We start from the raw sequence: 25,095 nt of genomic DNA on the forward strand, positions 1-25,095 counted from the left end.
ACCATACAGGCATTATATATTCTGGGCGCTTGAAGTATCCCTACCAGGTGCTCACTCTCATCTGTGAAAATGAATAACTCAAAAGAAAAGTATTATATTTGTTACTTATTTTTAATCGTTTGCAATTATGTAATGATTATGGTGTTATTATACATCAATAGATTTGCTTTCATTCTGCCAGGGTCTTAAGATTTGCCCAGCCACTCATTTGTTATTTCTGCACAGATGAAATGCTACAGCCAACAGCACCTCATCTTTCATCTCCATCTATCCCTACCTAATTGTACAGTGTTTAATCTTTAGCTCTGCCTGTATTTTAGCTCCTTCTAAACTGGACATTATAAGGCTTCATTGCCTAACATGCACTTCTTGGTAAGACCACTTCTAGTCATCTTTTAAAGACATTGTAGAAGTGTATCTAGACCTATCTGGGTTTTCAGTCTTTGGAGAAGCTTCATCATATGAACGTCTGGATCTTGCAGATGTTTGAAACTCAGATCCATCACTTGGAAACCAGAGGAGCCAAAAAGCCCAAGAACTCTGCTGATGATCTTGACATTTTTGTTGAATGTGAAGTTCACAGTGCTGATGTTAGTATCCTTATCACCTCCTTAAAGAGAGTAGCAGAGGATGTGAAAACTAGCAGAGAAGACAAAGGTAAGAAATGTATGCATCTGTTAGCGCTGTTTTGTTTGGTTTTGGAGTAACTTTTTTAGCATTAGCTTCATAACAGTGACTTAATTAGTCTGGAAAGCAGGTGAGCAGGAATTCATTTTTCTTCACTGCATGATGGTTTTCCCTGAATTGGGACCATTCCCATTGGTGTGGAAAGGGAGGCATTTCATCATAGCCACTGGAACTAAGGTGAGAAAAGTTTTCCAGCAAAAAGGGAGATAAGAAGGGTAGAGTAGCAAAACAAGAAGCTGAGGAGAAACTGGAAACTCCTCAATGACAGGAAGATTGTGCGCTGAGAGCTGTGCAGAGAACTGACGTCTCTGAGGTGAACACAGACACTTGATGGGAACACAATGATACGGCAGAGGGTCTGAATATTTCATTTGCTTGTAGTGTATTGTGTCGGTTTTGTTAAAAGGAGCAGTAGCTGTCTGTTTATGGTGTCCGCTGCCATCTGGGTCCAGTAGTATTGTCTGTAGGTAGATTGGTCCTTCACTGAAAAGAGCTAAATGCAACCAGCTTGAAGAAGCTTCCAGAGTGCAAGAGGGAGAGAGGGTCAGCAGAAAGCCTGCAGGGTAGGCTGGGAGAACCAGGGGATGAGCTTTTCATAGAGAACAGACCCAGTGCCAAATCTGGAGTAACAGAGCATCAGGCATTTTCCCAGGCACCTGGAAAGATTGTCTGGAGGTTCTGCAGCTTCAAAGGTTACACTTTAGGAACAGTATTTCACCTGGTAAAGTGCTGCAAGTGGCTACTCCACTGCCTGGGCTGTATTTGAGTCCCCACCCCTACCAGGATGGAAAGTGACTTTGCCAGAGATATGTTGGTATTTTTCCTGTTTACAGGCAGGTAGGGGATCGGTGAGTACAACAAGCTGCTAGAGACATTTAATATAATCCTCAGGATGCCAGAAGTGCCCCTGATAGATGAGAAGTCCAGCTCATAGGTTGGCTCCTCTGAATACAGAATTGCCATGAGGTTTCCCACACTTGACAAGGTCAGGCAGAAATCCCCAGGGCCCTTTTAGCTAATACAGTCCTGTCTGGACACCTTTGGGTGTTGCTTGAAATTCACCTTCAGGCTAGTGATGAGAGGCAGTCCATGCCAAGCTGTTCTCAGGAACTGTGGGGATATCAAAATGGTATCACTGTCATCAGGGAAACTGGAGAGCCAAAGAGGGTTTTGGAGCTGAAGAAGCATTTCTTTAGGATTTCCTTGGGAGTTGAGAGGTTTGTGCTCAGAAGTAGCAGTTAGTTTCAGGTGTGCTGGGACTGGGATCTACGATAAAAACAAGGGACTGTTAAAAGAGGGTGTGTTCATTGTTAAAGCAGAGGACCATTAGGGACATAATTTTCTTCACATTTTCCTTTTTCTTATGGTTTTGAACAGCAGTCATAAAAGTAATCAGGCTTATTTTGGATTTAATGATGCTAGAATTAATATACTTAATATGCAAATGTCCAGAGTCTTTCTAAGTTAGCTCAGACTTACACACAGCACTCCTTAGTTTGTAAAGAGTCTTTTCTGCATGTTTCAGACCCCAGAATTCAACTGCCCTAATCAGTTCATTTGATTTCAAGATGAAAGGATCAGAGAGTTGGTATTTGTGGCCCATAGAGACACCTTAGGTGTAGGCACCAGCAAGAACTGGGGATTTGGAGGTTTTGGCCTTAAAGCTCTTCGTGGTTTTGGTGAATTCAGGAGTACTAAAGTGTCAGAGGACTTTCAGCTCAGCTAGTTCCTAGGTCTAAGATTGGCTAGTGGCCCATTTTGCTGGTATATCTTATTGAGAGTAACAGTACATCTTATTGAAAGAGGCTAGCTGCAGCTTCACTTTCTAGTGGGGTTTACAGATGCCTGTGAGAGCATATTGGTAACTAGGAGATATCTAAGTTGTATAGATATGCTTACTGGTCAGCAATTATTTTACCACTTCCCTGGGCAGCCTGTTCCAATGCTTGACAACCCTTTTGGTGAAGAAGTTTTTCCTAATATCCGATCTAAACCTCCCCTGGTGCAACTTGAGGCCATTTCCTCTTGTCCTATCGCTTGTTACTTGGGAGAAGAGACCAACAACCACTTCTCTACAACCTCTTTTCCCCAGAAAGGGTTCCCACTTCAAGGGAAGGAAACTGTTTGGAAATTCAGCTCATGATAGAATAATTTTGCTGGGGAAAAAAAAAAAAAGCCAGAAGGAAGAAACTTGAAGTCAAAATACTACTGTTTTCTTTCTAGAAATTTCATGTTTTCCTTTTAAAGTATTGGTTTCACTTTTAAAGGTATGAAAATTTAAGACTACTTTTTAGCCATGATCAAAATATTTTCTTAAATCCAAAATGTAGAAATAAATTTGTTTTGCTCTGTCAAACAGAATGTTTCATTTGGCCTAAAAGGAAATGATTTTGCTTTTAAAAATTGTTTCTACTAATTAAAACTGAGAGATTATCATTGCAAGTTAGTTTCAGTTCATTTTTCATTCAGTCTGCCAGTTTGGTTGGCAAATTCAACTACTGACACGTAGATATGAATATTCTTAGATATTTATGAAAAGAAAGCTTGTAATCTTCAGCAAAATTTTTATTTTCTGTGTCTTTTAAAAATTACTTGATCCTATCTCATTTAACTCTTGCTGCTTTCTCTCCAGTGCCCTGGTTCCCCAGAAGAATCCAAGATCTGGACAAGTGTCACCATCTGATCACTAAGTATGATCCCAGTTTGGACCATGGTCACCCTGTAAGCTTGATGTCACTGTTATTTTATTTTTAAAAAAGAAACTCTCTGTAAGGAAATTTTTGTAAGGAAAATTTCAGGACTAAAAAATCCTCATGAAAGGACAGAAAAAATGAAGGATCAGATAAAGGCTGATCTCAGTGGAATTAGGGAGTATAGAATGGATAACTTAATAATGAGAAAAGCTTATGGGTCCTGATTCATCAAGGTATGTATGATTAACATCAGACACATGTTGAGGTAATTTCTATTCAACATATTCTTTAGCATGAGTTTATATTTCATTGTTTAGTTTAAAAACCCCTCTTGTTTATTATTTCATCCCTGATATATTTGAACTATGTCCACTTTGTACTAGCTGGTCGACATATCAGTCAAATTCCCCAGCCTTCTGCTTTTTGTGTTTTCTATATTTTGACCTTTCAGATATTCCATATCTGTATTTTTAATTTTGTATATGCCAGGAATCTCATTCAAGTGCAGATGTACAGAGGATGGTAATGAGGACAAGCAGCAAAGAGCTAATAAATACCAGATAACTAATAAATACCAGATCCTCAGATCCCACAGAGGGGAGTAGTATGCTTAAACTTGCAAAAATCATCTAGACAGAAAGTAAGATAAATACATGGCAGCACTGATTAATGGATATAATACCTGAACAGAGATTTAAATGTGACTGGAGAAGCCCAAAAGGTCTAGTGATTTCAGCTGAGGTAAGCATCTAAGTTTAAATAGGAAGCAAGTTGGAAAGATTATAATCCTAATTTACATCTGACTTTTCACAAGGTCTTTGGAGCCAAGATTTTGGCAGTATTTATTGATACTACTCTGTAAAATATTGTTAGAATGTTTGTGATAGGCTTTCCCTTGGATTCGGGCAGTAGGTCTTGGTTATGAGTGGGCCGCAAAAAGGGCTTTACTCATAACGGTTTTGTGTGTGTACTCTTAGCCTTGCCATAAGCAGAAACTCTAGGAGAAGGAAGAGGAAAAATGCACTGTAGAGTCCTGCTCTAGTGATGATAATAGTACGGCAAAGTACTGGGAACAAAAAAATAAACACTCGTTTCTCATCAAAGTTTTCTAACTTTAGTACAGATGAGATATGAGTTAGGTACAGACAAATAAGGGACTCCAAAGGGCCATTTGCTGATTGACAAGATAGGTCACAGAATAGTTGTGAAGCCTTCTGCCAAACATCACATAGAAGTGATGCATGAAAAGGAAAAAAAACACAGACTTTGCACTAAAAAATGCAAGGAAGATTAGATGGATGTCAACAGAATCAACAAGATTTTGTCATTCCCTTTTCTAAACGTCTGAATTCTATTTAGACCCTTTTATTAACTTACACAATGTTAGTTTTGTTAGCGATGTACAGTTCTGTTTGGTACAAAAAAACTTTCCAAGACTAACTTCTATTTTTGAGAATCGCTTATTAAACTACAATGCTCTAGGAGAACTTCATATCCTCCTTAATCAGGACATCTTTCATTCTTCCTCACATCTTTCTGATAGAAGCAATCCAAGTATTTGTCATTTTCCTGAGCTAGCTCTGAGGCTGTTTCTCATGAGATAAATGAATGCACATTGGGAATTCTTTGAATTGGACTAAGTTCCCCTCCTACTTTGCCAAATAGCAGGTATGAGCACTGAAGGGGTTGAGAGAAAGCACCAATGGCGCAGAGTTACCCAAGTATCGAGTGGGTATAAATCTACACTGCAGAATGCGGTGCAATGTAGAAATACCTAAACTACCTTGAAACAAGTTAGCTCAGGCACTGAAAATCATTTGTCTGTGGCAGGAGGGAGCACAACATGGGCTCATTTACTGTGCTACTAAGCATGGCTAAAAAACCTACGGGTTGGAGGAAAGTACCAAATACACTGATATACAGGTGGCTCAGCAGAGATTTTGCATATACATTTACTACCAAATAGGCGATTTGGGCTGTCCATCTCAAGAACTTCACTTTGTTCTTTACTGTCTCTTTAATGGCCAGAAAAGCAAACCAATGACACTGTGACACCAGTCTCTGGGGCACCCTGACACTGGCTGTAGCAGTCCCCTGGGGAGGCTCCTACTGCTCAGAGGGTGGGTACAGAGCCCTGAGAACAGCAAGGACAAAGCTGAGAGGTCACAACATCAACACTAATCTGGCCCGATGACTTTTCCACGTGTTTTGCCTGGACTTGTTACAGCCACTGACAAGCAAGGGTGGCATCTGAATGAACACATTATCCGTAACACATGACAAAAATAAACATGCTTTCGGGATCCAGTTCTTTCCTCAGATTCACGCACACAATACTCATTAACTGCAGTATTACTGGTATTATTGCTACACTGTAAATTATGTGAATAAACCTAAGGGAGAAATTTGGCTTGTAGTATGCAAAGTGGTTCCAGTAAATTCTGAATATTTTAGAATAATAAATATTTGTACAGTGATGCTGATCAACGCTGCTTTATGAGTTATATTAGTAACACAGTGCCAGATTGCAGATTTTATTCCTATTATGAATGATGTAAAATTCAAAGGAATTTGATTTCACATCTCTATTCATATTTAATAGCTGGAGAAGCCTGCTTGAAGCTCAACTTCTAGTAAACACCAAGGGGGGAAAAAGAAAACTCCAGTATTTAATAAGTAAACTGCCCCTTTAAACAGATACCACTGAATCCGTCTTTATCGTAACACGGTAATAAATAGGCAAGGGGGCATTGAGCTGAAAGCCTGTAATTTCTACAGATTCAGTGGTGGCTCTAATGATTTCTAGCCAGTGAGGACCCCTTCTTCTCCTGAAATGCAGGGTACTGTGCAGGCGCAGTGTACTTTCTCCGGCGAGGTGGTACGAAGCTTGGTACCGTCATGTCCCTCACAGTCCTATATTGCAACCTTCGTGCTTAGTGCAGGAAAGAAATGATTCAGAGATTCAATTCTTCCCCAGCAGAAATGACACCCCTATTTCAATTCCATTGTCAATGTGATTTCTACTTAAATTTGACTGTAAGTGTAATGGTTTGTGATGTAGTGTTTATGAACAACTCCAAAACCATCCCACTAAGTGATGTTACTCTCCTTTCTGGCCCCAAATTTTCATCAAAATGTCATGGATGTAACCTGAGTGCAGACTTTGGCTTACCCTGCTCATAAGTATTAAGATTCACTGCCTCAGAGAAAACAACCTATCTGAGGCCTAGTTATTCTGAATGTCAGCGAATTTATTTATGCCCACAAGTCTCTCTTAATGTAAAACTTTTTTTGAATTATTTTCCAACTCAGGGATATGCCGACCTGGAGTATAAGAAACGGAGGGCATTCTTTGCTGACCTTGCCTTTAATTACAGAGCGTAAGTACAAGGCTGCTGAAGAGAGACTTCAGCAGTCCACATGCGCTTTCAGACATCTTCGTGTGCAAGAAATACTGGAGACTTAATGTTTTGTCAATGTATCAATGGGGCTATCTTTTAGAAAACAGAATTCAGTCGCAGAAGTTTTTACTCCATATGAAATAGACTTTTCCCACAACACAGCAAATACACCTTAAAATAAAAATCTTAGAATTGCATTCACATCTCCTTCAGCGCTGCATTTTGTCTTAGCAGAGGTGATTTCTCCATATGGCGCTCTCATTTCAATTTTGCAGTTCCTTTTAGGACTAGCTCCTGAGCTGAGGCTAATCTTTTTCAAGGAACTATAAAGAACAATGTTTAGGAACACGTTTTTGATAAAGAAAAGCAATTTACTATTTTTGTTATTTGTTTGACAAAACGTCTCTAGCCATGTACATTAGCTACCTAAAAACCTCTCAGGTCTCGTGTGGGTGAGTGAAAATGTTTCTGCCTTTATGTGTAAAACTTCACCAGAATCACACTGCTGTCTGACAGAGTCAATCAGATCTATAGGTAGAACTGGTTGTGGATTATCAGCCTTGTGGTGTCCAACAATTGGTGAAGACTTCTATTTGAGTATAGTTTTCTCACCACCACCATATATCACAGCTAGTGCAGCACAAAACAGTATAAAAGCACACACTGAACTGACTCAGAGCTACTGAAGAAGCAACGGTGAGGAAGAGAAGACCGCCCACCAGAGAAGTTAGTGATAACCACGCAGTGTATGCCTGAGCCGCTCTCTGCTGATGAGTTTATGAATACTTCTCTGTGATGATACTGTGCTGGTTACATCCTCCAGGGATGGACCCTCCAGGCACACACTGCATTTTGGTTGATAGATTGCCTTCAGGTAAGGGTAAGCCTGAAGGCCTCTTTTTTCTTCTGTAAAGAAGAACATGGCTCCCTTTCTTACCGTATCCATCTGTTTCCTCCCCACACTGGAATAGAGGAGAAAATGCACATGTTAGAGACTACCAAGACAAAGAAGTTGTTAATTATGTACTATTTTGCTGTTTCTATCTTCATTACAGCAAATATTCATGCTGCAGGCAAAGAAAATAATACTTGGAAACTGAACTTGAAACCTGCTTTAGACACATGCATTATTTCCTTTCTTCATTACAGAGGAGACCCTTTGCCACGCATCGAGTACACAGCGCAAGAGACTGCAACTTGGTGAGTTTGTTGCTTATACTCTGACTCCTGGGCCATTCCACTGCAGTCCCAGGAAAGACTGGCAATGTGAGAGAATTATAACATTTTAAAACCATATTTATCCATCTCAAATTTTACTCCTTGGTTAAGTGTCACCTTTTGGTCATTTTTTTTTTGCAGAAAGCCCTTCTCAGGGCTGGTCTTAACTATTCACTTTCTACAGCAAAATGCAATTACCATCTCCCTGCCTGCCAATGACATCAAGATATCAGAAGCCAGAAAACATCTGGAGCCTATAACATAACTTCTTCTGACTGATCTCTAATTAACCATAGCTCTGGTGGTGACAGAAATATCACCTTTCCAAATCTGTTACCAGGAGAAAATGCCCACTCGCAGGATGGAAGTTCACTCATAGGATGTGGCTAATCCAATGTTCATAGGACAGACCAACCTTGCTTGTTTTCCTGCAAGTATTCATTGCTTTTAACATGAATAGGTATCATTCTCTCAGACTGAAGGTAAAGGAAATTTTGGAATGCCCTTCCAGGATATATTATTTACACTGTAAAAAGGCCTTTGATGTCATATGAAATGATGGCAAGTTACTTTTACATGGGTGCACCATTTCTTCGCTGGGGCTTTGTTTCTCCTGAAGATTTGCCATTCAAAAAACCAAACCAAAACAAAAAAACCCAAACAAACAAGCAAACAAAATTAATTCAATTCAAAATATGATTGCAGACTTTATGTGAAGTATGTGGCAGATTTGAAAGAAAGCAGAGTTCTTATTTCATATACCTCTGTTTCCACTTTCTCCCACTAACTTTAACCAACCGCAGTAAGCAGCAATAATTACACATTTGTATGATAATACAAACATAAATATGTCCAAATGTCCTAACTAAGAGCAGAGTCCCAGGATTGTGCAAGGTGCCACATGTGCACATAATAAGAGAGAGTCTTTGTTCAGAAAAGTTTACAATTTAAATGGAAAGACAGCCTAAAGGTGGGAAAAAGGAAGAATGATGACATTTTATAACTGTGGAAGTGAAAAAGTGAGAGCTTAAGTGATTTGCCCAAAAATATACACAAAGTTTATGTCAATGCCAGGAATTAAATCGATACACTAGATGTCTCATGCCAGAACCTCAACCACAGGGCCATCCCATCTTTTTCAGTGATTATTTTATTTTCAATAAAACTTACAGTGCCATAGAAAGCTTGAGGGGTGTTGCCCACAATCACATAGAAACCTTGCATCCAACTCATCCAGGCGGTCACATTTTTATTAAGCTCAAGTAGGTTTTTATAACATCTTTCAATTGTCAAAGATTGATGGTCGGTGTCATGCTCATGGTTGCTACCACCAGCCAACAATCTTGGCATGGGATGGTGTGTGGGAATGTCAATTTAAGAAAATTTAATTTTGTGTTCTTTCCTGTTTTTCCGTTTTGTTGCCAACCTCCGTCATTCCAGCCCTTCTCCACCTAGAATTAGTCCCACTGTGGTAACGGAATAGACCTTTAAAGGAGTATCTGCCCATTTCCCTAGCCAGCCAGCCCCAGCAACCCAGGTTGTCTTGTTATGTAAAGCTGTTTCCAAAATTAGACCTCCCAATGGTTATCACAGCCCCCTGGGGCTGTGCCCTGAGGTCAGCTGCATTACAGCACAACTTAATTGAGCACTGTTCAATTGAACGGGAAATTTGTAGCACAGACTAAATTCCCTTGGTGTTCACTCTGAAGAGTTGTTGGATACCTTCAGTTTGTAGCAACATGATTATAAAAATGAAAACTAATCAAGTGAAGAAACATGACTTTCAGAAAACAGAGGGTACAGATGATCTGAGTTTCTGTTTTCAGGCAGGGTTCTTGGAAGGCCCTGAAACTAAGTAGTCATAAAAGACGTTTTATGGGTAAAAGCTATATAAGAAAAAGGAAGAATATAGGACAAAATTATGGGGATACACCTGTCACATCTTCATAATAAAGCTGAATAGTGCCACTTTTTTCTAAAAGAATAAAGAAATTTATGTAAAACATGGTCATTGTCTTTAAAATCTTTCAAGTGGCTGGCTCCACCCTTCATTATGAGATTCCTTTCTAGAGTATTTCATAGACTGCACTTTCATCAGCTTCTTTCCATCTCTGGACTGAAGTACCATCAAGTAGCACCTCCATACGGTGAGGCATTACATGTATTTGAGACACTACATTAGGGCAAGCTAAGTTGTTGTCTGGAAATATCTGCTACTCTATTGACTTTGGAGTGAACTTAGATGATTGCCTTAGAGGTTCTTAGAGAGGAGGGACACTTAGCTTTGGATAATTCATCACTAGTCTCTGAGACTGCCTACGTTTCTGTGGTAGTTAATGTTTGAACACACAGTAGAATGATACTTTGATAAAAGAGACCATATGTGCAGAAGTGTAAACAAGCCGGCTCTCTCTAGACTCCAGTCTGGGGCTGAATTGTGTACTGGTCCAGATCCTTTGCAATCTCACTGAAGTCAGTAGTATTCTATGGGGAAATAAGCCAGGGCAACACTTGAACTCCAGTCCTCCTCATTTTTTCCTAATTCTTCTGTGGAAATGGCCCAGTCTCCTGTGGCTTTTGCAATAGTGACAGCAGCCACTGTTTTCCTCTGTTCTTTTAATTTTTTTTCCTCCTAAGGTTTTCCTCCCTCCCCTTCATTCTGGTTCATTACTCCCACACTGTGTAAGACACTCATACAAATGAAGAGAGCCATTACCAGGGACTGGCTATCACCTCCATAGCAACAATAGCATCACAAAAAAAAATACAATACAAAAACAACAAAAGGTCATTTTCCGTAGCCAGCATTTCCAAGAATGATCTCAATTTTTATAAAACAATCTTTATAAAATTGTTAACACCCTAGGGCCATGTCTGAGCAAAAATAACTATTTCTATAAGGTTCTTTGCCATCCTATTACTACTTGTTTATTTTGCAACAGCTAAATATATTCCAAACCACAGCTCTAAATCCAAGCACCATCAAGTTTGGGAGAAGCTTGAAGCCTGTGCCTAAATCTGGTCATATATATTTTTCTTCAGCTGGTGTCTTTTCATATAATGGGCTAAATGCTTCCAGAATTTGGCATGTCTTTCAAATACATAGCCCATGCCAGGCATTTTGAGCAAAAGTATGAACCTCTTTGCCTATCCAGATGTTACTCTTCAGTATCAGAAAATGTGTTTTTTTAGAGGAAGTTTGTAAGAGTCAAATATAGGTTAGGCTTCAGCATGGAGATGGAGGGACGGGCCTTTCAAGTTGTACCCCAACATAGAGAGGGAGGCAATACGTGTCTCGTTCCATCCCTGAACTGCGCAACATAGAGAGGGCCACAGCCTCAGCTTTCTCCCTGGGATTTCCCTGGTACATCCAACACCCTTATACCTAAGCAAGAAACACTTCTGAATCAGGATTAGAATCCTGTTACATTAAAGGAGGACATAGGAAGGGATAAAACAGATTTGCTGAACAGAACCCACCTTCTGAAGGAAAAGTGAAACAAAAACCCCTTGTGCTTTGCTACATCCACCGAGGCATCAGCTTCCAAGCACCAGGTGTCCTGAGTTCAGATTTTTAGACTGTTGCCTATGCTGGAGGTTTATGCCTCTCTGTGGACCTGTAGATAGGGCAGATAAGTACTGCTTTATTGAGGTGAGTCATGCTATATGGCTTTTGCTTTTCAGGAGAGAAGTCTACAGGAAGCTGAGCAGCCTTTACCCTACTCATGCCTGTACGCAGTACCTGGATGCTTTCCAGCAGCTGGAGAAATATTGTGGCTACCAAGAGGATAACATACCTCAACTTCAGGATGTCTCCAGATTTTTAAAAGGTCAGTCATTATGAACCATGGTTTATTCTAGGGCTTCCTGCATATGTTTGTACACCACATACACACACAAACCATCTCATAGGACCCAAGCTGGTAGGAGGGCTGATTACCTGTAGAATTCCCTCACGTGAGATGAACTGTAGCACAGAACATTAAAACCAGGCATATCTAGGGACCAAGCTGTAAGTAAGTTTGTCTTTGCTCTGTGAGTGGCTGCAGATGGTGTAGCACTAACCAGCTAATTCCAGTACTAGCAGCAGTACAGCCACAGCAGCACACTGCTCAGCATGACTTCCACACAGGTTTTCTATGGGTTTGGCTGTATTTTATGCTTCTATAGCTATGCTGCTAGTAAGACCCAAACACAAGTGCAGGTACATACCTCTCAACTCCAATTTTTTCTGATGCACGAGACAGGATGGCAATGTGTGCTAGAGGAAATGATTTCCAGGAGGTCCTGCTAGTCAGCCAGCAGTTGCCTTGAAACAACACTGCTTCTTTCTGTCTCTGTGGCCCCACTTGCCACATTAAACTCTTTGGTACCTACTGTGTGGCTGACAGGAGAGCAGAAAGGTTGTGGTGCTAGTCTGTAAATGCATGAAGATGTGGCCTTAGATGAAAGGACACATAAGATTGCTAGGCTGACCTACCTGCTGTTAGCTGGGGGCTGACTAGCAAGAGGCAGGAGCAGAAGGGAGCCTGCATTATTTTTATGAGACCACAGGATGCATGGAATCCCAAGGCCAGGTGCTTTGTGTCAACCAGCTGATTTCCTACCATTATCAAGAATGACTAAAGAAAGGTGGTCTTTAAAGCCTCCTTGCTCCTTCTCAGTGACAAAGAGATGTGCCAGAGAGAGGAGGACAGCTGATCACTATGCTGAAATAAATAATAAAAAGTATGGCTTAACTTTAAATAAATTCAATTTAAATACAATATTCAGGAAATCAAGTGACCTGCTCCATGTATCAGTAGGTGATGCCAGTAAGCTTGAATAAGCTTTCTGTTGCTGAAGAGTTTTCTAAGACATTGCCGTTTTTAGGGAAGATTAAGATGTTCAATGACAAAGTTTTTATTGCACCTGTAGAGTAAGGGACTGGAGGGTTGGCATATGAAAAGCATCTCTCATGGGCACCATCACATCCAGTGGTAGGAATTTTTCTGTGTATGCATTATGTATTTTCTCATGCATTTTCCCCTCTATTCAACTATCCATCTTACCTCTCTCCTATAGTAACTGGGCTGGTAAATATTTTTTCTCATAAAGTAGTTAATCTCATCTTATCTCATTTACACAGCAGCTGACAGCAGGGAGCTCCAGAAATCATGTGATGCTGATTTGATTACCACAGATATTAATATTCTTTAAGTGAATCAGGTGATTTCAAAGTGGGAAAATTTAGGATAATGTAAGAATATCCCATCATAATACTATTTGTATTGCTTATGTTGGTTGACAGGATTTGATTGCCTGGAGTCTGGGCCTGCTCACTTCTTTTGTAGGCTCTGGTTCTGAATTTTCTCTACGCCATACAAATTGTTCTAAGTAAAAAAAAAAATGCAATAAAAATAGTAATTCTGAAAATTCTGCTAATAACCGTTGGGAAAATGTTCACAGTGCATTTCAACTCATCTACTATAAACACAGAGTGTCTAGTGTGAGCTAATTGTTGAAACTATTCTGACTGGGAATGAGAATCAGGCACTTCAGAGGCATTTTAGTCCAACCTGGAATGGGTGTTTAAGAAAAATTGAAAGAATGGCTCTCAGAAGCACTGTCCTACCCTTCTTAAACTGTAGATAAAACCTGGCTTAATTTAGCCTACAGACTTTGTAAAAGATTATGCATACATGGAACAAAGCTTGTTCAAAAGAACTGTGTTTACAACTAAACCCAATTGAGATTGAGTAAGCTATTTTAGTCCTGTTATACGGGGCTTTGAACTGATATCTTACTTATCTTCAATGATTCCCTCTAATAAGGTCATTTCACTATGCAGAATACTTTCTAGAATAGCATGAAGATTGACATTATTGTAAGGTCCCTTTGTAACAAACTCAGTCTGAGTCAGAAGCATCTGCAAGGTCTGTAAAATCTGTGTTAAAAACAGCCTCATGCCAAGCAGCCACTGAGTGAGGAGTATGATTTATAAGGTGTTCTTGTGATTTATTACTGATTTGGGTGGCTTTTACCACCAGTGTCAACAAGACCAGAATTTTTGCTCCTTACAACTGATCAATCAACTGTGTACTTAGGCTCTTTCCTGTGTTACATGTGTGCAATGCTCAACCAATCAAACCTTAACCAAACTATCGGCTGTGATGTGTCTCCCAAAATTCCTTGGCATGCAATGGATGTATTTCAACTACAGCCTACGTGGAGATGCATAGTGCAGATCCTCCTGTCACTGATTAGCTCTGAGTGAGCTCCAAACTGTCCCACTCTCCCATTTAAAACATAAATCCCAGTGTATTTTTGCTAAATACTGCCTCTAAGGACCGGACCATTCTTTAGCATATGTGGTGATAAGACTTTACATAAAATAGAATAGAGCAGAGCAGAGTAGAGTAGAGTAGAGTAGACTATTTCAGTTGGAAGGGACCTACAATAATCATCTAGTCCAACTGCCTGACCAACTCAGGGCTGACCAAAAGTTAAAGCATGTTATTAAGGGCATTGTCCAAATGCCTCTTAACCACTGACAGACTTGGGGCATTGACTGCCTCTCTAGGAAGCTTGTCCCAGTGTTTGACCACCCTCTTGGTCAAGAAATGCTTCCTAATGTCCAGTCTAAACCTCCCCTGGAGCAGCTTTGAATATAATAAACTATAGGGATACAGAGAGAGAGAGGGATATCCTGGAGAGAAAGTGATCCTGTTATAACCAGCCCACACAGCTAGAGAAAATTCCATCTTCTCTTTTACTCAACAGTATCTGTGAACTCAAGCAAGCAATTCCTTTTGACTTCAATACAAGTTGAACTACAAGATCTGTCTGGCCTCCTAGTGAGATTTGGAACAGAAATGAACTCTATATCATAAGTATTTCATAATTACTTAAAGGGAATTTAAATGGTTAACCATGTGACCGGTTAACGTGGCAAGTGTTTTTCTAAAGGGTTAACTACATGAACCTAGGCACATCTTTCTTTCTAGGAAAGATGTTTGGGTTTAGACATTCATTGTCCTCCACAGCTGGAAGAAATTACAGCCCGTGAACTCAAGCAAGCTCACACTACAACGCACAGGCCTGTATATATGAGTTTTTTAGGCCAAACGTTAAGCCTTACAGATCACTTTAGGTCAACTGCTCAAGACCTTCTCTTCAACTCATTTTGATTTCAGAGGTATTTGGGCAGCAGGTCCAATCAGCCACACCCCCAATTCTCTAGTTTGCTTGCTGGTTTTATTGTGTAATAATGAAATAGAAGTTCAGATTTTGCAGATATTACCTTCAGCAGATAACTTTTTCCTATGGCTTTTCAAGGCAACTGGCCAGGTCTGTTCCATCAGCAGACTGTCTGATTCACTGGCCTATATTTAAAAGGGCATCTCAGGGAACATAAGCTGCAATTTTCATTTTCCCTCCTGCTCCTCCAACATGGATGCTAAAGCAATACAAATTTCCCTAGACTCTTTCATAGTCCTTCCAAAACTGAGTTACTTAGGGCTTGGTTCTCGTCTAATATATTTTTCAGCTGGTACAGATTTCACTTCACTCAGACTCAGAATTTAGCCCAGGGATGTTCAGATTATGAGATTTTCACATTCCTCTGGATTGGCTTAGTATGGCATCAGCAGCAAGGGAGTACCCTTCTTGTGCCAGCTCATGGCCAGTGCCTAGAGAGACATAGCTGATGGTCTGTCTATTCCCCTAAACATCCTGCTTTCTTAATTGGGGAGCGGGGGAGAATAGTAAGCTGCTTTACAACCACTTCTGATTCCCTGGTTAACTCTGATGCCTTTGCTCAGCATATAGACAAAGATAAAGACACAATCTCCATAGGTTTTTTTTTTGCTGTTGTTCAGCTTTCAGGCAGTTCTGTACCCATTACATTTGAATTCTGTGGAGCAATAGAAGATAACCATGGCAAATGCTAACCACCTAGTCCCTCACATTGTCAGGTAGAAGCATTCCTTGCTGTCCACTCTTTTTTGTCCTGTATAGCTTCAGATGTTTTGTCAATTCTAATTCTTCCAGTGGAGCCTTTTTTTTGTCTTTTCTTTTCTCTCTTTTTTTTTTTTTTTTTTAATGAGTAAAGTGCTAATAGCCAGACAGAGCAAGACAAGAAATGCTGGAAGAAACATTAAAAGCCAAACCAAAACAAATCTTGTAAATGGCTTGGTTTCTGGGTGGGATTTTTTTTGTTTGTTTACATAAAATAAATTAGGTTCCAGGCTTCATGACACAATGAATATGGATAGAGAAGGGAGAATAAAGCAATTTCTGAATTTTTTTAAAATGTAGTTTTATGCTTTAAAGAAGATGAAATGTCATTTATGGGAGCTGAGAATGCAACACAGATTTTGAATATAGGACTTCAAAAAGATTATCATTGGCTCCCTTTTAAAGCAGCGATTTTCAATTTTCTTAGCTTTGCAGACCACCAACATGTTTCCCATGGAAATGTAGATTTTGTATTCTGTTGACCATAGGACTGGTTATTTTGTTAGTCGTCTCTCACAGACCTTTCCTAGTAATGCAGGGTGTCCCGGGGTAAAACTGATAGCACAAGCTGAAATCACGGTGCAAAGGTATTGCATTCTTCTGTCCTGTTCTATGGACACATGCAAAGCAAAACACATATGATCACATCCCTGGGAAGCTGTGTAGTTAGTTCTAGAAAAACATAATGGTGAAAAAAAAACAGAGAGGAAAAATAGGTGAGAGTACTGATGGGAATTCTGGTGTTAAATGATTAAGGGCCAAATTCCAGCACCCTTATCTCTGATGAGGGCCTGTTTGCTCTTTCTCCTGTGTGTTCCCATTCTAACGAAGTCCAGGCAGAAAGATAAAATTGATAGCAAGTTTTGCAGTGCTGAGCTAGTTTATACATGTGGAGCATGCACTAACAAAGGGAAATGAAGTTGAATAGTGTACTCCAATTCTGCCTCGGGGGTATGTTGACCTAGACCCATTGAGGAAGAGAAGAATTGCCCAGACTGGAGCAGACCCATGGTCCACCTACTTCTGTCTTCAACAGTGCAAGGTACCAGGGGTTTCAGTGCAGGGAATAAGAAAGTCTGCAGGGGGGGGCTAAAGAGTAACCTAGCATCAGGGAAGAGCCAGGTGCTCTCAGACAAGGGTAGGGGTGGGGCGTGTCCCTTATCTAACTCCTGTTTTCCTTTTACATATGCTATACAGGAAATGAGAGAGATAATCCAAGAATTAATAGACTAGCCAGGACTGAAAATGCAGGTTCTGTCCCCTGCTTGATCATAAGGACCATACGTGACCTCAGACACATCACTGACGTGCAGGACATAGTAGATAAATGTGTGTAAATGTGCTAAAAATGTAAACTGGGATAAGCAGTACTCCCATACCTCATATCATTGCTGTGTGAATATGTGTAGGATGGATGGCTAGGTGATTTGATGTTACAGTAATTGGACCCATAGCAGTACAGGGGCCTGTCAATAATGATAAGCCAGGATGTTCCTACTATGCTTAGGTGGAGGGAGCTACTGCAACAGAATATGAAGGTCCTCTGAAACTGCTTACCTGAAGTAAGTGTGCCATGTAGTTAACGCTAGAAATGCCTAAATTTGGTCTCACTTCCCTTTGCAGAGAGAACAGGTTTCCAGCTGAGACCAGCTGCAGGACTGCTGTCTGCTCGTGACTTCCTTGCCAGCCTGGCATTTCGTGTCTTCCAGAGCACACAGTATATACGGCATTTCTCTTCTCCTATGCATTCCCCAGAACCGTAAGTTTGATGCCCTGGCACAATCCTGTCCTTCTGAATGTGTTGGGGATGATTCTCTAGAGGACAGCTCTGGAGCTCTATCCAGTAGTCCACAGAATGAAACAATTTGAGAAACTGGTAGCTGAAGAGTTAGAAGGGGAAGTCATGCATGAGAGGGTGTGGGTCTCTCTCTCTTGCAAAGTCGTCTGGGGAAGGAAAAGACCGGAGAATATCTGGTTTAATCTTTTCATCCTGCCTTCAGTTACCATCTGCTGGGGTTTGATTCCCTGCTGTGAAACTCTCCCAGTAAGTGCTGGCCAGACAACAGCAATTACATTTCATGAGAAATTACAAGTTCGCACAGACGCTTTTGTTGTATGCTGGGACAAAATAGGGGCCTTTCAAAGATGTTGTGACATAGGAGACTAGTGCCCATGCCATCCCAAGTGAGACAATAGCCAAGGTAGCGGGGGGCAGCTGGCTCCCCACGGCAGAAGGGAATGCTCTGTCACGCTCCCTGAAGAGCCAGGCCAGGTATGGAGGCAGCTACTGCAGAGCAGCCCTCACACTAGCTCCTTTTGGGGGTCTATCTGCTAAAGTCATTCATGAGAAGTTCATGTAGGGCAGGAAAAGAAACCTTTATTAAACATGAAGGTCACTTGTTTTCCAGAGACTGCTGCCATGAGTTGTTGGGTCATGTTCCCATGCTAGCTGACAAGGAATTTGCCCAGTTCTCACAGGTAAGAAGCTTATTCTGCTGGCTGTTTAACCAACTGCTCTGGATAGCAGGCCAGTCGTGCCTCAAAGGCATGCAGTTCACCATGCTTGAAACGCTATTTTAAGACTTGATTGTGCCTGAGTCGCAGCCTCCAGGGATGGTGGGATTGCAGTGCCCTGGGAGACATTTACTCCAAGGGAGTGGTAGCATTGCTCCCTATGGACATTGTGTAAAAGGAAGGGCAGGCAGGCAGTGCTTGTGGGACTTCTCTGTGGGAGGGCCGTGTCAGTCTGCAGAAGGATGCCAGTGAAGCCTCTGTGGTGCTGTGTGTTTGAGTTGTACTGTCTACGCTGTTCCCCTGGCTTCCTGTCCTACACCACATGAACCTAACCAGCAACAGCCATTGAGCCCCCAGGCTGGTTCTGTCTCTGGATGTACATTTTTATCTCACATGATACTTTAATTGTGTCCATCACCATGTCATTCATTAGAGTTGTTTTTCCTTTTACAACTCACCAGATTCTCACAGCATTGCTCACACTGGTGAGGAGGCTCCAAAAAACAAACAGGACTTCTTTGTACAATAAGGGGCTATTTACTATGAACAGTCAGTGTCAGACCCAAGTGAACTCAATGACCTCATATAATTAAAGACTTGAGAACTATGAATGTGCCTCAAAATCGTAGCAGAGGGCAGAAGATAACTCATATTCTTGACTTATCAACCAGTGGCCAGTGTGGAAACTGTCAATAAGAGCAGAGGGGTTACATGGCGTAGGTCCCTGTCAGAATATCTTTAAAAAAAAAAGCCAGTTTACCTCATATAATGTGGTTTACAGTTGTATCGACTTGGATACATGCCAGTTTTCATTTTGGTCATGGATATTGGTTATTATCAGATTCAGATGAGTAGTACTTAAAATATCCTAGTGGTCTATAACTTATTTTGGAAGAAACCTCTTCAGTTCAGTTCAACACCAGAACTGAAGGCACATTAGAAATAAGAGATTATAGCAATTTCAAAACTTTCAGCTTTCCTCTTTTCCCATCTATAACACAGACTATACAACATGGGATCACATTAAATGAACTTTCACATTTCATTTTTTTTTCCCACAAAGTATTTTCACAGTTGAAATTCACCCCATGAAAATTCTCTTTTGTTCCATTCAACATGAGACGATGAATGGTGAAAATGCCCTAATTTTGTTTGTTTGCTGCATGATATGGCTCCCAGGATAGCTAAGAAGAGACATACAGATTCCTATTGTGAGAATAACAATTAACAGGGAGCACAGATGAGAGTAAATAGAATCCTCCCTGCATGGATCTGACCCATTCATAAGGGCTGTCAGAAACAGAGTGAGAGACAGAAAGGTAATGGCAAAGATAAAACTCACCTTGCTGTCCGTCTTTCTCATGCCTCCCTATAAATCTCTGCCAGGGATAGTGCAGCATTAAGCCAAGAGATGGTTAACTTTACACAGAGAACACTGAGGATTAAACACTCAACTAATGTGGCTCCCAGTGGTATGTAGCTGGGGGCCAGGGAGAGGTAGGCATCCTGGAAGCCATGGAAGGTCATTTTGGGTGACAAAAACAATGAATAGTTCATGCTATTCATGCTAGAAATGATGTGGTCCTCCCCCTTCCCCTCTTTCTCTCCCTTGGGCTGAATAATCACACTAGTGTAACACTGCCTGCTTGCTTACTTGCTTTAGGATATTGGACTGGCTTCTCTTGGATCATCTGAAGCGGAGATTGAGAAACTGGCCACAGTAAGTACAGATGGCAGTTTAATATCGGAGGCAAAACCCAAACGATTCACTGTGTATCCCTTACTGTGCAGGGAAAGCTCTTCTCCAATATCTCAGACTAGCTACAAAAATGGAAGCATCAGCAGGATTGTCTCTTCTCCTCATCCACAGGTTAGGGAGGTGCTGGAGCAGGGGCTGGAGTCCATCTGGGGGAGCCCAGAAGCATGTGATTCCACCTGAGGAAATGCTTATACTTTTTGCTTCTATAAGGATATATTGCTGAAGCTGAGTTTCTACAATTTCAGCCACAGGAGGGTCCCAACTCAATTTCTAGATTCACCTAATAGACTGGATACCCAATGTGATTCCTGCATTTTCTCCTACACAAGGTGCAGGGAACCATCAGAATTTCATTCACCCTGTATTCACTAATCTCACAAAATAGGTGAGCACTTAAAAGCAATTTGAGAGCAGGTCCTGTCATTTGGTTCTGAGTCACTAGGCTGTATACATCTACCAAAACAACTCATGCATCCCTCTTAACTTGTTCTGAAAGAGGGCTGGAGGCCAGATGATTTTTTTTCTGATGATGACAGCCATTTCCCAGTCTTGATGACTTTTTCAGGGGAGGAGAGGAGCCTTACCCTCACCCAGCTGGGTGAGACTCATTCAGGAAAGAGGGTGGGTGGGAGGAGACTATCACTCCTGAAATTCCTCACCCAGCCCACAGCCCCACTCATGGTGAATTGGAATGAGGCACTGCGTGAAGGACTAGGTGAGACTAGCAGTATTTTTAGAGTTCGGAGAGCAAAAGGTACCAGTGCTGAATTTTTCACAGCATCATCCAGGTCCTGGGCTGGTGATGTGAGGGGACTATGTGGGAAGAGGCAGTGACATGTCCACGTTTCCTCTGCAGTTTCCCCTCTCTGGGTCTAGAGAGGCTAGAGGAAGACTAAGATTCATGCCTTTGCTAGGGTTAAAAGAACTATGGGTCCTGGAGAGCCATTTTGCATTGTTACCCAGGTCTTGGTGAGATTGGGTGAAGGTCAGTGGCTTACATAGCATTCCTCTGCAAGCACCCCTCCCTGGCCCTGGACTGGCTAGGACTAGATTGGAGATAGGGTTAGGGTTAGAAGCATGATGGGTCTCATATCTGAAATTGTCATAGTATCATCTAGGGTTTGGGGAGGTAGAATAAGGGCACCTTTTTGAAAGGTCTACCTGCAGTTCAGGATCTGTGAGAATACAATTTTGTAAGCGCCATTCAAGTATTCTGAACAGTAAACATATTCTGGATTAACATCTCAATTGTTTAAAAGTTAGACATCTAATCTAGGCTTATTGTTTAGGTTCCTTCTCTAGAAAGTGAAGATAAAGACGAACCTGTAACCTATTCGCTATCCTGACATAGATGTCTAACATAAATCCTTGTTTCTCTCTGGACATCCCTGTCACTTTCTGTTCATTATAAAGAGAATGTAGGTAACTAGCTTAGATGATAAAACAATATTTAAGCTAACTAGAAGTTTATTTAAAGAATCTCAACTTTGCTTGTTGCTATGGTCTATAATATTTGTAAGACAAACTTTGAAATGCCTTTATTTCATTCAGTCCCTGGACTTCTCTAAGCAGGTGGATCCATGCACAAGAGATGGGAAACTGCCAGAGTTCATGTCATCCACAGAATACCACTAGTACTGTGTCTTGTACCCTGTTAAAACTGTGAGAGCCGAAAGAACCTCACTAACTAAAAGCCAGATACAGGATATCTAAGGAAACACTAAAAAGAATTCCTCCTCCTCCCATATCTCATTCTCCAGTCAAAAAGACCTTCTTCAAAATGAGGAGATACTTGAAATACTTTTTCACTGTGAAATAATAAAAATCAAGATTATTAACATAATAAGAATGCAGAACTATTAGCTGAACTGTAGAGAAAGCAGCTCAGGATTCTGGCATGCTGTTTCTTTAGTGGTAAATTCACAGGCTAAAACCAAGTAATCAAAATTATAAGACATGGGGAAGAGGGTGGGAGAAAGAAAGAGAAAGAAAATAAGAGGCAGAATAGACAGAACAACATAGAGTTTCACATCATTTTACGAACTGCCTGCAGTTCTTTGAGAAGGGTGCTGAGAATGCAATACTTATGGCTAAACTGAAGCCAAGGTCCAGCCCTGTGTATGAGGTAGCAAAGAGCTATGTGTCCCTAAAGGAGCCTTGAAGAGTTGTGAAACAAAGCCATATTCTTGAAATGCCTCATGTTTTCCATGTTTTTCTTTTGCACAACACCTATCCAGCTGCTCAGAGTTCAGGCTGTGTCCAGAATTGGTCTTCCACTGTCAATTTTCTTAGACACTATAATAAGGGAAGGGCTAATAGGTTGGCAGAGCCAAGAGTTGCTTTTGTCCCACTACTGTCCATTAGGTAAAGGCAGTATGGTCCTAAGCATGCTTTATTGCAAGAACAGCCCAGAGAGATGTATCTTTATTTTCTACTGGAGCACGATAAAGATGTAATTGGCATAATCTTAAAGGGCACAGTGCTGCTAAGTGATAAGTCATTCTTCAGTTCTCCTGAATACTATCACACAGAAAAAGGAGGAGGGAAACTGTCCTTTCAAGTACCTTTCCTAGGGTCTTGAACCCTCTCTGGGGGTCTACCTGTCCTTCTGGGGACTATGGGTTGAAATCTGTCAGCTTCCACTGACTATAATGAAGCTCAGGGTTAAGAGGTTGCAGAGTAGTTTGTAACATCCTCCAAAGAAAAAAGGAGATAGGACTGTATGACTTTATTTATCAATGTTATTATCATTAGCAATTTTTTTTTTTTTTGGGGAGTGAGAATGGGAAGGATGGCAAGTTTTGAAAAAATATGTTATAATTTGTGTGTTATGTATGTTGAGAGAAAAATAATTTTCTTAAAATATACAACTATAAAATTTGAAGATACAAAGACATTAAGGAATAAGGATAAAATAAAATTAAAGGAAAAATAAGAAGCTTAAAAATGAACTGTCTGTTGAGACTGTTTTTCACAAGTTTTTTTATTACCAGCTTTATTGGTTCACTGTGGAGTTTGGTCTCTGCAAGCAAAACAGATCGATCAAAGCTTACGGGGCAGGACTGCTTTCGTCTTATGGGGAGCTTATGGTATGTGTCAAACGTATGGTATTGAAAGATTTCTATAATCCAGTTTTCCGAACTCTTTGGTAAAAGCAAAGTATTGTTTCCTCACATAAAACAGTATGATTTAAAATACGTCTTTTTCTTTTGCAAAGAAATTCATTCTCCCTTCCTAGACGCTACCGAGTAGGGGAAAAACTACTGTAGGATTGTATCTGTCTTCCACTTAAAGAGATGAAATTCGATTAAAACAACCATCCTATAAAGTATTAGATTTGCTTCTTACCACTCCTGTTGACTTTAACATAAAACTCATGCACCTTTCTGAACTACTCACTAGAGGGCAATATTATGCCTATTATGAACTCTGCTACTTTGTCCATGCCATTGACATTCATGCACATATGAATCAGAAAGGCACTGACTGGACCAAATAAAGTGCAAAGAAAATGTGAATAGCATGGATACTGACAAAACCAAAATGCTTTCTTATTTTACATTCCTAAATACGTTTCAAAACTAATCCCAGCTTGAGTTTTAGGCAGATGAAAATCTGCGTACACAGGTTTGATACTGCCCTGCCTGGACAGATTAACTGTGGAAAGAGGGACTGTACACCTTTACAGAAAGCTTATGGGTTTCCCGCTCCTTTGGACAAACAGCTGATAGGGGAGATATTAATTTCTCCTCAGTTTCGCAGAGCACGGGAGCAGATGATCGGTTTCTAAGTGCAAAAGCCCTAAACTGGTATGAGTAGGTCTCAATTGCTTCAGGTCGTGCAGATACTGGATGATTTTCTGGAATTAGTAAAAGCCAAAGGAAAATAAAAACCACTCTTTTCAAGCATTTTTATAAACCAGAAATCAATTTTTTCGTGGGAGATATATTTTAAACTTAACACATAGACACAACAGCCTAACAGCCAGCTACATGATACATTCACATGGAACCATGGCTGGATTAGCACAACTTGGACTCCCATAACTGGAGATAGTTATATTGTTATGACAGTAAACATATTACAAAACTCTCCTAATGGTATACAGGTCAGCCCGCTTCCCAGTCAATTGACAGAAGGGAGAAACAACATGTTGATGAATCTCAAGACATTTATAACAGGAGTCCCAACAGAGGGGCAGTTGAGAGTTAACATATAGAAAGGGAAACCCTCCCAGACATCAACCTTCATTTTACCACCTGCTGAGTTAAGCATTGGTTTTCTCCCAACACTGGCAATTTGGAGACTTTTGTGAGCAAACTCTGTGGTATATGATTTGCAGAGCTTTCTCTCTTCATAAGCTGAGAGATCTGCATGCTCATTAGCTCTCTAGAGAAGTTAAACGTGTCTTTCTTTCTACATAACAACATGACCTTGTGCCTGACTGCTCATAAACATGAGCAGAAGTGTGCTAGCACTACCACAACACTCTGCTGTGAAACGGACAGTGAAGCCGTCTCGTTTTGAAACAGCAGATCAATGAGCTCCCCTACAAATTAGGCTCCAGTGTAATGCATTTACTTTACATGTCTATCTGTTCTAGGGTAAGGCTGAAGCTACTGTTTTTCTGAGAATCCTTCAGTACTTGCTATATTCACAGCCAACAAACAGGAAACCTAGGCTTGCTTTTATTTACCTGGTAAAACCAAAATCATCCAATGTCAAAGCACAGTTCAAGGCAACATTAATTCTACTCTGCCTGCCTGAATACTTTATAGTTTTAAATCAAATACATTTACATGTTAAACAGGATACTAAAGGGCAG

General features: G+C 40.7%; 1 protein-coding gene across 1 annotated transcript in view; it reads left to right on the forward strand.

The window, feature by feature from the left end:
• Positions 1–25,095, forward strand: part of LOC142078097 (tyrosine 3-monooxygenase-like) — a 31,396-nt gene that overhangs the window by 1,084 nt on the left and 5,217 nt on the right. The window contains exons 3-11 of the mRNA XM_075140624.1: positions 483–657; positions 3,320–3,408; positions 6,693–6,760; positions 7,931–7,981; positions 11,684–11,829; positions 17,621–17,756; positions 18,406–18,475; positions 20,175–20,231; positions 23,264–23,359. Of these exons, the coding sequence (XP_074996725.1) occupies positions 483–657; positions 3,320–3,408; positions 6,693–6,760; positions 7,931–7,981; positions 11,684–11,829; positions 17,621–17,756; positions 18,406–18,475; positions 20,175–20,231; positions 23,264–23,359 (888 nt within the window). The remainder of the gene's footprint in view (positions 1–482; positions 658–3,319; positions 3,409–6,692; positions 6,761–7,930; positions 7,982–11,683; positions 11,830–17,620; positions 17,757–18,405; positions 18,476–20,174; positions 20,232–23,263; positions 23,360–25,095) is intronic.

This window comes from Calonectris borealis, chromosome 1 (assembly GCF_964195595.1).
Source record: "Calonectris borealis chromosome 1, bCalBor7.hap1.2, whole genome shotgun sequence".
Taxonomy (NCBI): domain Eukaryota; kingdom Metazoa; phylum Chordata; class Aves; order Procellariiformes; family Procellariidae; genus Calonectris; species Calonectris borealis.